The 11,831-nt window shown below is 38.1% G+C and overlaps 1 protein-coding gene across 2 annotated transcripts in view; it reads right to left on the reverse strand.

Annotated features, from left to right (window-relative positions):
- Window positions 1–11,155, reverse strand: part of SH2D1B (SH2 domain containing 1B) — a 30,882-nt gene extending 19,727 nt beyond the window's left edge. For both annotated transcript variants that reach the window (XM_012185125.5, XM_004002709.6), the window contains exon 1: window positions 10,894–11,155. In XM_012185125.5, the coding sequence (XP_012040515.1) occupies window positions 10,894–11,027 (134 nt within the window). In that variant the 5' untranslated portion in view covers window positions 11,028–11,155. The remainder of the gene's footprint in view (window positions 1–10,893) is intronic.
- Between the last annotated feature and the right edge of the window lie 676 nt (window positions 11,156–11,831).

Genomic DNA, 11,831 nt, shown 5'->3' on the forward strand with positions numbered 1-11,831 from the left:
AGTTGGACATGACTGAGTGACTAACACTTACACACTTGGAAACTGGCAAAATCTTATTGGTTCTTTGAATCATAGAATGAGTACTATTGTAGTGGGAAGGAACAAGCATTAGCTCCTATAATTGGTTTCATCTTCCAAAATAGTAAACTGAAGCAATTCACATCCTTATAAGAAATTTCTATACTAAGAGCACCATCAAATCATGAAATGTGTGATGTGTTGTTTCCTACCACATTCTCATTTAGCTCACCCATTTGGCCAGTGCAATCACTAGATATATCTTGGAGAATGACTATGAATTATTACAACATTAATCAAAGGTTATTGTATTTTCAACTGCTGTTCTAGATGTGCACATTTTGGGGGATAAAATAATCACAAATCTGGCACCTAGGTCTATGAAAAGATTTGCTGTAGGTCCAGGAAAAGCAAGCCATCTATCTATCTGAAATTCCTAGCAAAGTAGTCAGAACCAATTTGCCTTCATTTGAGAAGAATAGCAGTACACAGTCGTGGTCTTACCACAAAGATTTGCCGATTCTTCTTCTGGCATAATATAACCCAGAAGGACATTGATTATCTTAATGTCCTTAAAAAATGATGTTGGTTCATTTCTGAATTTGTTCCTATTGATTAACATTTCTCCTTCCCTTTAATAGGAATGTTTAGACCATTTGCATATAATATGATCATCAGTATGACTGAATATCAGATATAACATTCTGATATTTTACCTTATTTGGTGATGGATACTTTTGTATTCTTATAAATATTATTAAACACATTTCTAAGGGTGCAAGTAAGCTACTTGGAAAGAGTTAAATATGTTTGAGTCTTACTTAAAATCTTTTTTAGGTGGGACAAGAGAAGCCTTGAGTAAAGGGAAATTATTGTTTAGATTGAATAAAAAAGCAAGACTCAAGTTTATGTTTCCTACAAGACACCTGATATAAAAATAAAGACAGAAAATTGTGACTCCACTGTCCACTGGGGAACAGCAAACTTGTTGAAATTCTCAGAATAAAGTCTAATAATTAACTGAAAAAAGTAAAGACACAATTAGATTAAAAGTTAATTGATGGGGAAAATATATCCTATTAACACTAATAAAAGTAAACCTAGCAATATCAGCTAAAGTAGACTTCAGAGCAGGGACTCTAAGGGGATTTTCAAAGAGATAAACCTGTCAATTGATCAAGAGGATATAACAGCCCTAAATGTTTATGCACGTAAGTATTTCTTACAAAATGCATAAAGGATAGATGTTTTTCCAAAGAAGATATACAAATACAAGAGATATATGAAAAGGTGCTCAACCTGATGATTACTAGTCATCAGGGAAACTGAAATCAAAATCACAGTGAGGTATTACCTCATAACAGAATTGTTGTTGTTGTGTAGTTGCTAAGTTGTGTCTGACTCTTTTGAGACTGCATGGACTGCAGTCCACCATGCTCCTCTGTCCATGGGATTTCCCAGGCAAGAATACTGGAATGAGTTGTCATTTCCTCCTCCAGGGGATCTTCCCAACCCAAGGATCGACTTGCGTCTCCTGCATTGGCAGGCAAGTGCTTTAGCACTGAGCCATTAGGGAGCCCATCTGTTGGAACAGCTATCATCAAAGAGACAAGAGATAACAAGTGTAGGTAAAGATATGGAGAGAAGGGAAGCCTTGTGCACTCTTGGTGGGAATGCAAATTGATACAGCCACTTTAAAAAATAGCATAGAGGTTCCTCAAAAAAGTAGAAATAGAACTACCATGTTATTCATTAATCCCACTTCTGAGTATATGGCCAAAGGGAATGAAAACAAGATATCTAAGAAATATCTGTACTCCCTTATTCATTGCAGAATTATTCACAATAGCCAAGATAAAGAAACAACCTACATGTTCATCAGCTGATGAATGGATGAAGAAGATGTGGTATGTATAAACAGTAGAATATTATTCAGTCATGCTAAACAGAGGTAAATGCTGTCAGAGATAAATGGTACCACTTATACATGGAAACTTAAATAAAAACATGTTGATTAAGAGACAAGGAATACAAATTCACGCTACCATCTAAGTGGATGCACAAAAAACTCAGCCCTACTAGGAACAAGGGCTAAAAACATAGTTAACAGAAAAAGACTGAGTACTTTTCCACAAGGTCAGAAAATGATGAGGATTTTTGCACTCATCACTTCCACATTGTTCTAAACGTCTTAGGTAACGCAATAAGGCAAGAAAAAAAAAAAGGAACAGAAACATTGAAATGGGAGAAGTACAGTTCTCTTGATTGCAGATGGCATATAGAAGATCATACAGAAATTCTACCAAAAAAGCCACTAGACCAATTAGTGAGTTTAGCAAGTTTACAGGATACAAGTTCAATACATAAAAATTAATTGTGTATCCGCTCACTTGCATTGAATAAGTGGAAGTGAAATTTAAATAATTTTAAAATTTAAATCATTAAAACCTGTTATCATTTAAGATAACATCAAGCATATGAAATTTTAGGGATAAATTTGACAAAAGATGTACAAGATCTGTTACAAAACATTTTTGAGAGAAACTGTAAGTTTCTCTTACAACTTTTACAAGAAACTGTAAAACTTCTTTCATATAAATGAAAGAAGAGGTTAAACTATATTCATGGATCAGAAGAATTAATGTTATCCGGTTGGTTCTCCCCAAATGGACCTATAGATTCATGCAATCTCAGTCTATCATCAGTCTTTGTGTGTGTGTGTGTATGTCTTAGTTGAAAAGCTGAATCTGAAATATGTATGGAAATACAAAGGATCTGCTGCTGCTGCTGCTCCTAAGCCGCTTCAGTCGTATCCGACTCTGTGCGACCCCATAGACAGCAGCCTATCCTGTCCCTGGGATTCTCCAGGCAAGAACACTGGAGTGGGTTGCCATTTCCTTCTCCAGTGCATGAAAGTGAAAAGTGAAAGAGAAGTCGCTCAGTCGTGTCCGACTCTTAGCGACCCCATGGACTGCAGCCTACAGGCTCCTAAAGGATCTAAGATAGCCAAAATAACCTTGAAAAAGTTGAGTGATTGACACCATCTTATTTCAAGACTAACTATAAACTGATGGTTATCAACATAATATAGAATTTGCATAAAGAAAAACAATCAAGGCTGAGAGCTCAGAAATAGAGCCAGACTTATATAGTTGATAATTTTTGTTTTACAAAGGCACCAAAGAAATTTATTGGGAGAAAGAATAATCTGTTCAACAACTGAGCTGGAACAAATAGGTGGCCATATTTAATAAAACACCAACCCTAACCTTACCCAAATGCAAAAATTAAATCAGCACAGGCTATATTAATTGTGAAAGTTAAAACTATTCAACTCTAGAAGAAAACATAGAAGAGAACCTTTGTGAATTACATTAGACAAGGGTTTATTATATATTGATATATTACTGAAATCACAATCCATCAAAGAAAAAAGATAAATTTGACTTCATTAAAATAAAGAACTTCTGTTCTTTGAAATATACTTCTAAGAGCATGATAAAACAAGTTACAAGTAAATAAAGAATGTTTTAAGACTTGACTTCTGGCTTTCTCACTGCTCTTGGTTGGAGTGTACATCCATGCAAACTCTGATTGTACTAATTTGTCAATGTGTGTAAAAATGTTAAAATGTTTAGGGTATTATCCTGAGGAGAGAGTTGGGCAAACTCTCAAAGATATAAGCACAAAAATGTTAGTTGTATCAAATCACATTGGGTCCATTGGACCAAACTGGAAGTGTTAGTTGCTCAGTTATGTCTGATTCTTTGCTACACCGTGGACTATAGCCCACCAGTCTCCTCTGTCCATGGAATTCTCCAGGCAAGAATACTGGAGTGTGTTGTCATTCCCTTCTCCAGGGGATCTTCCTGACCCAGGGATTGAATCTGGGTCTCCCTCATTACAAGCAGATTCTTTACTGTCTGAGACATCAGGGAAGCCTAAATGAATAGTTATGTATAAATTATGACATATGCAATCAATAAATAGTAAGTAATCATAACATTATGATATTTGCTTTCTTTGATGTGGGAATATACCTGTTATACATTGAAAAAGAAGTAGTACCTATGACTGATTCATGTTGATATACAGCAGAAATTAACACAATATTGTAAAGCAATTATCCTTCAATTAAAAATTTTAAGTCACAAATCATCATATATATAATGAGTAATTTACATACATATATAATATTCACTTCTACATGCATACGAGTAGAGAACAGACTGGAGAGATGTGTGTTGAAATATCAAGAAAGGCGATTTCTAAGCGGTGAGACTGAGATAATTTCTGCTCTCTTTTTTATACCTTTCTCAACATTTGATTTTTCTAAAACAAAAAAAGCTTGATTGTTTTCTTACTTTCTGAACTCAACTCTTTCCAAAGATCTCAGAATATGAGAGCTGGAAATGACTCTTGGGATCTCTCTCACTCACTGTTTCTGTTGTTGCCATAAGTCATGGTTTAAGTTCTTACCTGTAACTTTCCTATGACTACAAAAGTCCCTCCTTTCCCTTCACACCAGCAGCTGAATCCCTTATATCTCCAAACATCTATTCCATTTTGACTCTGCTGATTATAAAGCTAGACCCAGTTCCAACTTCTAACCGTCAAGTCACCTACATAGTGTTTGCACGTTGGTGTTTTCTGAACGCTATATCAGGCTGTGAGATCAGGTTACATTTCCTGTCCATGCTTACCACATAGCAGTCTGGTTGGTGAAAATGTGCTGGTAGACCAATTTTCCTCTGTGACTTCCTTCCTTTATTTCTAACCTTCTCCCTAATAACCTCATTTAGATCTGTGAAAGCATGGAAGTTGGTATCCTGCTATTCTAGCACAGCAAAGAAGAAAGGGTAGTTCTCTAAGAAGCAAAATGCAAGATTCCACACATCAGGATCTACTGCCAAGCCCAATGCTTGGAAGGCCCCTGCCTGAGCACTTTAAAGAGTTCCAAAAAGATCACCTTGAGCATTAGAACTAGGGACATTGGTAAGAAAGGCAGGATAACAATACATTAACAGTTTGATCTTGGACCTCTTAGTTATAAGAAGCTCCATTCCATTTCCCACAAAATAGAGATATATCACCTACCAAGGATGGCTTTCCAAAGCATAAATAATTGGTGTAACATGCTTAACACAATTTTTGGCTCATGGAAAGCACCTTCATAGTGGCTCTTGTTGCACTGATGTAGAAAAACAGGCTAACACTTGTGTTGTAGATAATTTTGACTTTGCTCACACAGGGTGTATACTGGAATATGAATTGCTTTGTGACCTTCTCAGAGGAATCTTTCCTGAACCCAACCTAAGGTAGACTCTGCCCTTGCTGAAACGTGCCTCTGATTTGTTTTCACTTTATTGGCTCCTCTCACTGGAATGTCATTTCATGAGGGCAGGACTAGTGTCTGTACTATTTACCACTATTTCGCCAGTGCATAGGACCATACCTAGAACATAGTGGGCACTCAGTGCGTGCTGTTGAATGAACGAATGATGGTTTTAGCCACCCTCCAAGTCCTATCTTCCATGCAGGCTCTTGATTCCTTGATGAGTGAATCATTCCTTTCTCTCAGTTCCTATCATGCCCTAACGTAAGTCATCAGTTTTCATACACCTCCCAGGGTCCATTTACTTCTCTATTTTTCCCTCTAGACTCTGAGGTGTATTGAAGGCATTAACTGAGAATCTACTATAGTGCTTGACAGGAAAGTGCAAGTTTAGTCACTCAGTCATGTCCAACTCTTTGCAACCTCGTGGACTGTAGCCTACCAGGCTCCTCTGTCCATGGGATTTTCCAGGCAAGAGTACTGGAGTGGGGTGCCACTGCCTTCTCCAGAGGATCTTCCTGACCCAGGGATTGAACCCAGGCCTCCCACATTGTAGGTAGACGCTTTACCATCTGAGCTACCAGGGAAGTCCTTGACATGGGAGACTTTAAAAAACTGTTGAACAATTACAATTGAATGGTCTATACTGATGTGATAAAATCTCATAAGAACTATGAAATGGGCCAAAAGGGTTTTGAGGGGGTTATTTGATCTGAGCCTTAAGGCTGAGGGTGCCCGAAATTTTGTTTGCTGACATGGGTAGGGAAGAGGGTGACCCTTGATCAAGTGCAGGTGTCTAATGGATATTTATTCCTGCCTCTCCATTTGATTTGTTATTATTATTCGTATTCATTTTTTTTGATTTTTGCTTTGGATGAATATTTAAGTTAGCATGATGTATCACAGAGCAGTTGTGCATAAATGTCAATTATTAAAGAGAATCCCAGTATAGGCTAGATTGATTACCTATGCTGAAATCCTGACTGAGGTCCCTCCTATTTCACATACTTGGCACCTCCTTTTTTAAAATTTGTAAAATGTGTTATTCTTTTATTTTGGCTATGCCGAGCCTTCCTTGCTTTCACATGGGCCTTTTTAAGTTGCGGTGAGCGGGGGCTACCCTTGGCTGTGTTGCTCAGTCTTCGCACTGCGGCACTTTCTCTTGTTGCACAGCACAGACCCTAGGCACACGGACGCAGCAGTCATGGTGCAGTGTTTAGTTGCCCCACGACATGTGGAATCTTCCTGCACCAGGGATCAAACCCTTGTCTCCTGCATTGGCAGGCAGATTCTTATCCACTGTGTCACCAAGGAAGTCCCCCTTGCGCCTTCTTCTGATTTCCATTCCCACTGCTTGCCCCACCATAGCAAGTTCCTCACCATCTCCCATCTAAAGACAAAGCAGTCTCTACTGCCATCATTATCTGCCAGCTTCAGTATATTATCCTTATTAGATTGAAGTTCCCCAAACTCAGTACCAGTCTTGTCATTTCCCTTCTCAGAGACCATCCATGTTTCCCCATCAACTACAGAGTCATTCTTTTAAGACCCATAATATTATGCCAAACTGACTTTGATTTGTTTCCAAACTACCTTTCTAGAACCCTGTATGATTCCTATATGCTTTAAAATATCCCTTTTCTGGACCTGTGTTCCTGCCTTTCCCCCAACCTACAATGCCTTTCATCTCATTTCTGTGTAACTAAATCTAATCCACTCTTTTGAATCCCAACTCAAATACCACCTTCTCTAAGAAGACTACTGATCATCTCCTCTGATTTTAAATTTGTATAAAACTGTCTCTTCTGAAATTTATACTTATATTATTTATTTTCATGTTAAAAAAATTGCAAGTTGCCTAGTGGAATCACCTTAGAATCCCCCAGGGCCTTAGCACAGTGTTTGCATAGATAATAGGGGCTCATTACATTTTTATAAATTTTTTAAAATTACCAAAGTAATATCTGCACATATAAACCATTTAAACAGTGAGAAAAAGTTATCAAATAAGAAGAATGAATCCACAACCTTTTCTTCCCCATTTATTCCTCCTAAATTTCCCAGCTGTAACCAATATTGTGAATTTCTTACATACATTTCAAATACTGTTTATGGATATACAGGGATACAGGCATACTTTGTTTTTTTTTACACAAATGGGATCATACTTAATATCTCGACTTCACACAATAGATCTTGGAATTTTTTCCATATTATATACTGATTTACTTAATCTTGCTAATGCCAGTTTGCACATAACTATAAGATACGTTTTTATTAATGAGATTTGGGGTCAAATGTTAGGCTTTCCCAATGGCTCAGCGGTAAAGAATCTGCCTGCAGTGCAGGAGCCGCAGGAGCTACGGGTTCAATCCCCCAATAATGAAGACCCCCCTGGAGAAGGGAATGGCTACCCACTCCAGTGTTCTTGCCTGGAGACTCCAATGGACAGAGAAGCCTGGCGGCCTACAGTCCACAGGGTCGCAAAGATTTGGACACAACTTAGTGGCTGAATAGAAAACAAAACAAAGTGGAAGTGAAGTCGCTCAGTCGTGTCCGACTCTCTGCGACCCTATGGGCTGTAGCCCACCAGGCTCCTCTCTCCGTGGAATTTTCCAGGCAAGAGTGCTGGAGTGGAGTGCCATTGCCTTGTCCAGGGGGTCTTCCTGACCCGGGGACTGAACCCGGTCTCCCATATTGTAGGCTGCCTTTTACGCTTTTATTGTTTGGGCCACCAGGGAAGCTCGGTGACTGGTTTGCAACCACTGAAAGAAGTTGCATTTAGCAAGTGAAAGCACTACTACTTCCCCAAAATTGAATTTCTTCTGGGTATTTTAAGTTTTAATTCTGGACCACTGAATTGGTAAAAATGGTATCACATTATTCTTTTGTGTTTTTTTAGCTATCTAATATTTCTTATTCTTTCTTTTTCATATTCCATTTCAGAGACTCTCCTCCTGCTGCACTTTGTCTAGTTTTCTATTGTTTTTTTAAGAGCTCTTCCATGTTAATGAAGTTTTGATTTTCTTCTGTCGGTTTGTCGTTAACAGTTTTTTTGTTGTTGTTCTTGTTATAATGGTCATATTTAGCCATCTGTTCTTTTTCGTTTTCTGGTTTTGTGTCTTGTTAGAAAGACTTTCTCAATTCCAGGAATATTTTTTAATAGTTCATGTTTTCTTTTAATATACATGGTTTCATTTAGAAAAAAGAAGTTCTGTATTAGAACCACTTTGAATTAACTTTAAGAAGTAAGAAAGGGATTCAGGTTATTTTTTCTAAGTGACCAGTCAAGGGTTCCAACACAGTTAATTATCATTCATCTTTTCCTCACTAATTCGAGATGATCTTTTGAATATAAAGTAAATTCCATATGTATTTCACTTTATTTCTACCAGACTCTATATTCCAAATATTTGATTGATCTCTCAGTACCAAACTCTTTTAATTATTGCAGTAATTACTGTAGTAATGTATTTTAGTATTTAGTAAAGCTAGTCTCCCTTCTTTTAATAAAAAACTTTTCTGGCTCTCTAGCAGGTTCCCTGTGTTTTATTTCCCATCTGGATAAACTTTACTATCTTTGAAGAGAAAATTTAAGATTCTGTTGATTTTTTTTTACTGAAAAAATGCTGAATTTATAGATTAATTATGGTGAACTGGTAAGTTTCTAAATGGAATTCTTCCTTTCATTTAAGTCTTCTAGTAAGCTCCCCAGTGGATACTTAAGTTTGCACATTTCATATTATATTTATTCCTAAGTATTATTAATTATTGCTGATGTAAATGAGGTGTATTATATTTTCTTACTAGTTATTATTTCAGTATGGAAGCTGTTGATTTTTAGATTTCAATGATAAAAGCTGTTATCTCTACTGAATTTCTTAAAGATTTTAGTAGGTTTTTTTTTTCAGTTAAATCTAGATTTCAAAGGTATAAAGTCATGTTAACTGTAAATAATAATTTTACATCTTCCTTTTCAATTTTTACATTTATTTCTTTTGATTAATTACACTTGCTGATATCTCCTGGAAAATGTTACATAGTAGTACTCACAATTACTTTGGCTCATTCGTGATGTTAGGGATAATTCTTCCAGGGCTTCATCTGGTGGTAAGGAAGCATCTGTCTGGCTATATATGGTTAGGAGTGTGTAAGTGAGTGCATGCATGTGCACATGTGAGTATGTGTTTAATTGAGGGGTAGATGCTGAATTTTATTTAATATCATTTAAGCAAATCTGAATGAGTTATACAGTTTGCAACATCTGACCTATTAATACACAATTAAACTAATAATTTTCCTGACATAGAACCATCCTTAATTTCTTAGATTGGACCATAGTATATTTTAGCATAGTGTATTTTCTGCTTTAATGTTTTACTGGCTTCTCTTTTGTTAGTAGTTTATTGAAAATTAATAGTAAATGAAATTTAAATTGGTCTGTAGCTTTCTTGTGTTTGTGCGTCTTTTTTTGAAAAAAAAAAAAAAGTTTTACCTGCATACACAGAAATTGGAAAAAATCAGTAGAAAGAAGACAACAACTCAAGCTAAAAATGGGTAAAGGATATGATGATGCAGTTCTCAAAAGAAGAATTAGTGATGGCTAAAAAATACATGAAAGCACTCTCAACATCACTTGTAACTTGAATTCAAACTGCTAACACCTGAAGACTGCCTTTCTTATATCTGGATTCCTGGTGTCACATAAAGAAAGAAGGACATCCCTGTCTATTCTGTCAGTAATAGCACTCTTTCTTCCCCAGTTCTAAGAAGCACTGAAGCTTATCCTTGGAGACACTTGGGTTTTAATTCTTGTAAAAGGTAAAGAAAAATTCAGTGGTCTCCACAAACAGGAGAATCCTTTAAAGATAGTTGATTTCCCCTGATATCTGTTTAAGATTGGTTTTTAAACTGGGATAAGCAACTTCCTTCAGCAGTATGGCTCTGATGCTCTGGCTTAAAGTTTCACATGGAACTCAGCTTCTTTGGAAACACCAGATGTGTTGTAACACAAGCAAGTTGTTGCACACACCCCAGGGTCTGTTTCTACATCGACAAAATGGTGGCTTGCCTTGACAGACTACAAGCAGGACGAAGGGAAATAATGTCTGCCGAAGCCTTCTACAAATGTAACGAAGTTTGAAATGTTATTAGTATCTTAAAAATCACAAGCCGAGCCAGCCATGTAAAACCTTGGCTTCTCAGGTTAAAATTTCATGTTTTCCTTACTAAATAAATCAGCCTCCATAGGAGAGGAACTTTCTCGCATGGCTGCCTTCTCTCCTCTCTGCTCCCTTCCTATATTGCTTGAAGCCTTATCCTCCCACCACCCCCGCTTCTGCTGCTCCACAGTGTCTGCGTGTGGAGGGAAGGAAAGGTAAAGGAGTTTAGACAGACATGTTCCTTCCATTTCCTCGTGGCAGTGTCTAGCTATTTCTCATTGTGCTCGTCTGGGCTGCAAAGTCAGTGAGGAACAGTTTCTTTTCCACCTGGTTATCAGTCCTACACTTAACATATGCATGGAAGGTGAGGCTACTCACGAGACGCAGAGGCACAGGACCCCGGGCATCGACTCGCTGTCTCTTAACAGATAGTTGCCATCCACTCCTTCCTTGAGCAGCAAGGTCTCACAGTCTCGCTTGGACAGAGGGCCATGGTAATAAGGCAGATCCATGGGGAGCCCTCCGGTACCCCAAGATGAGGGACGAATCTGAGGAGAGAACTGGAGGCAGCTGGCCTAAATGGGGCCTGTGGAAATACCTCTTCTTGCTCTGGCTCATAGGAGTGAGACAAGTTTATTCTGTGGGACTCAGATAGTTTCACAAGATTCAGGAAATGAGAGAGGTGGGGTGATAAAGTGACCAAGACACTTCAGCCTATAAGTGGCCTAAGTATGACTCACGGAAGTGGGTTAAACTATGTCTGAAATACACAGTGGAATCAACAATGTCTGTGGTTCAAGCTCAATGCTGAACACAAGCTCCTCAGAATTGGTTGCAGCCATCCTTGTATTTCACCCTAAGTCACCAGTTTTCTGCTTCTCTGGCTCGTGGCATCCCTTCCAAGGATGCTTTTGGCTGAAAGGGGATCCCATCTCCTGCTGAAGCCACCCATGGGTATGCTGTGCTCAGCTCAGAACAGGTGCTCAAAAAAAGTGTACAGATGCTGAATGAATCCAGGTATATCCAGAGGCAGTGGAACAATCGAAAGGTAGGACATCCATGGATCAAATGACATGAGACGTGTAAGACAGTGATGGGAATAGGAAGCACTGGGCACTGTGGGGGAGGATGGTCCAGGGGGAGTATCGCCTGGCTAGGGCGCCTAGTCGCTGGCGAATAAAGGCCATTTTTAACACCTTCTAGCATTGAGCCTTTTGGGGAAGGAGCTGGTGCACATGGGAGGGAGATCTGGATATGCACAATTAGTGTAGGAATGTTTCTCCAACTGGAAGAAAAAAACATATTAGGCTTTGATT

Source organism: Ovis aries, chromosome 1, assembly GCF_016772045.2.
Source record: "Ovis aries strain OAR_USU_Benz2616 breed Rambouillet chromosome 1, ARS-UI_Ramb_v3.0, whole genome shotgun sequence".
In the NCBI taxonomy this organism is placed as follows: Eukaryota; Metazoa; Chordata; class Mammalia; order Artiodactyla; family Bovidae; genus Ovis; species Ovis aries.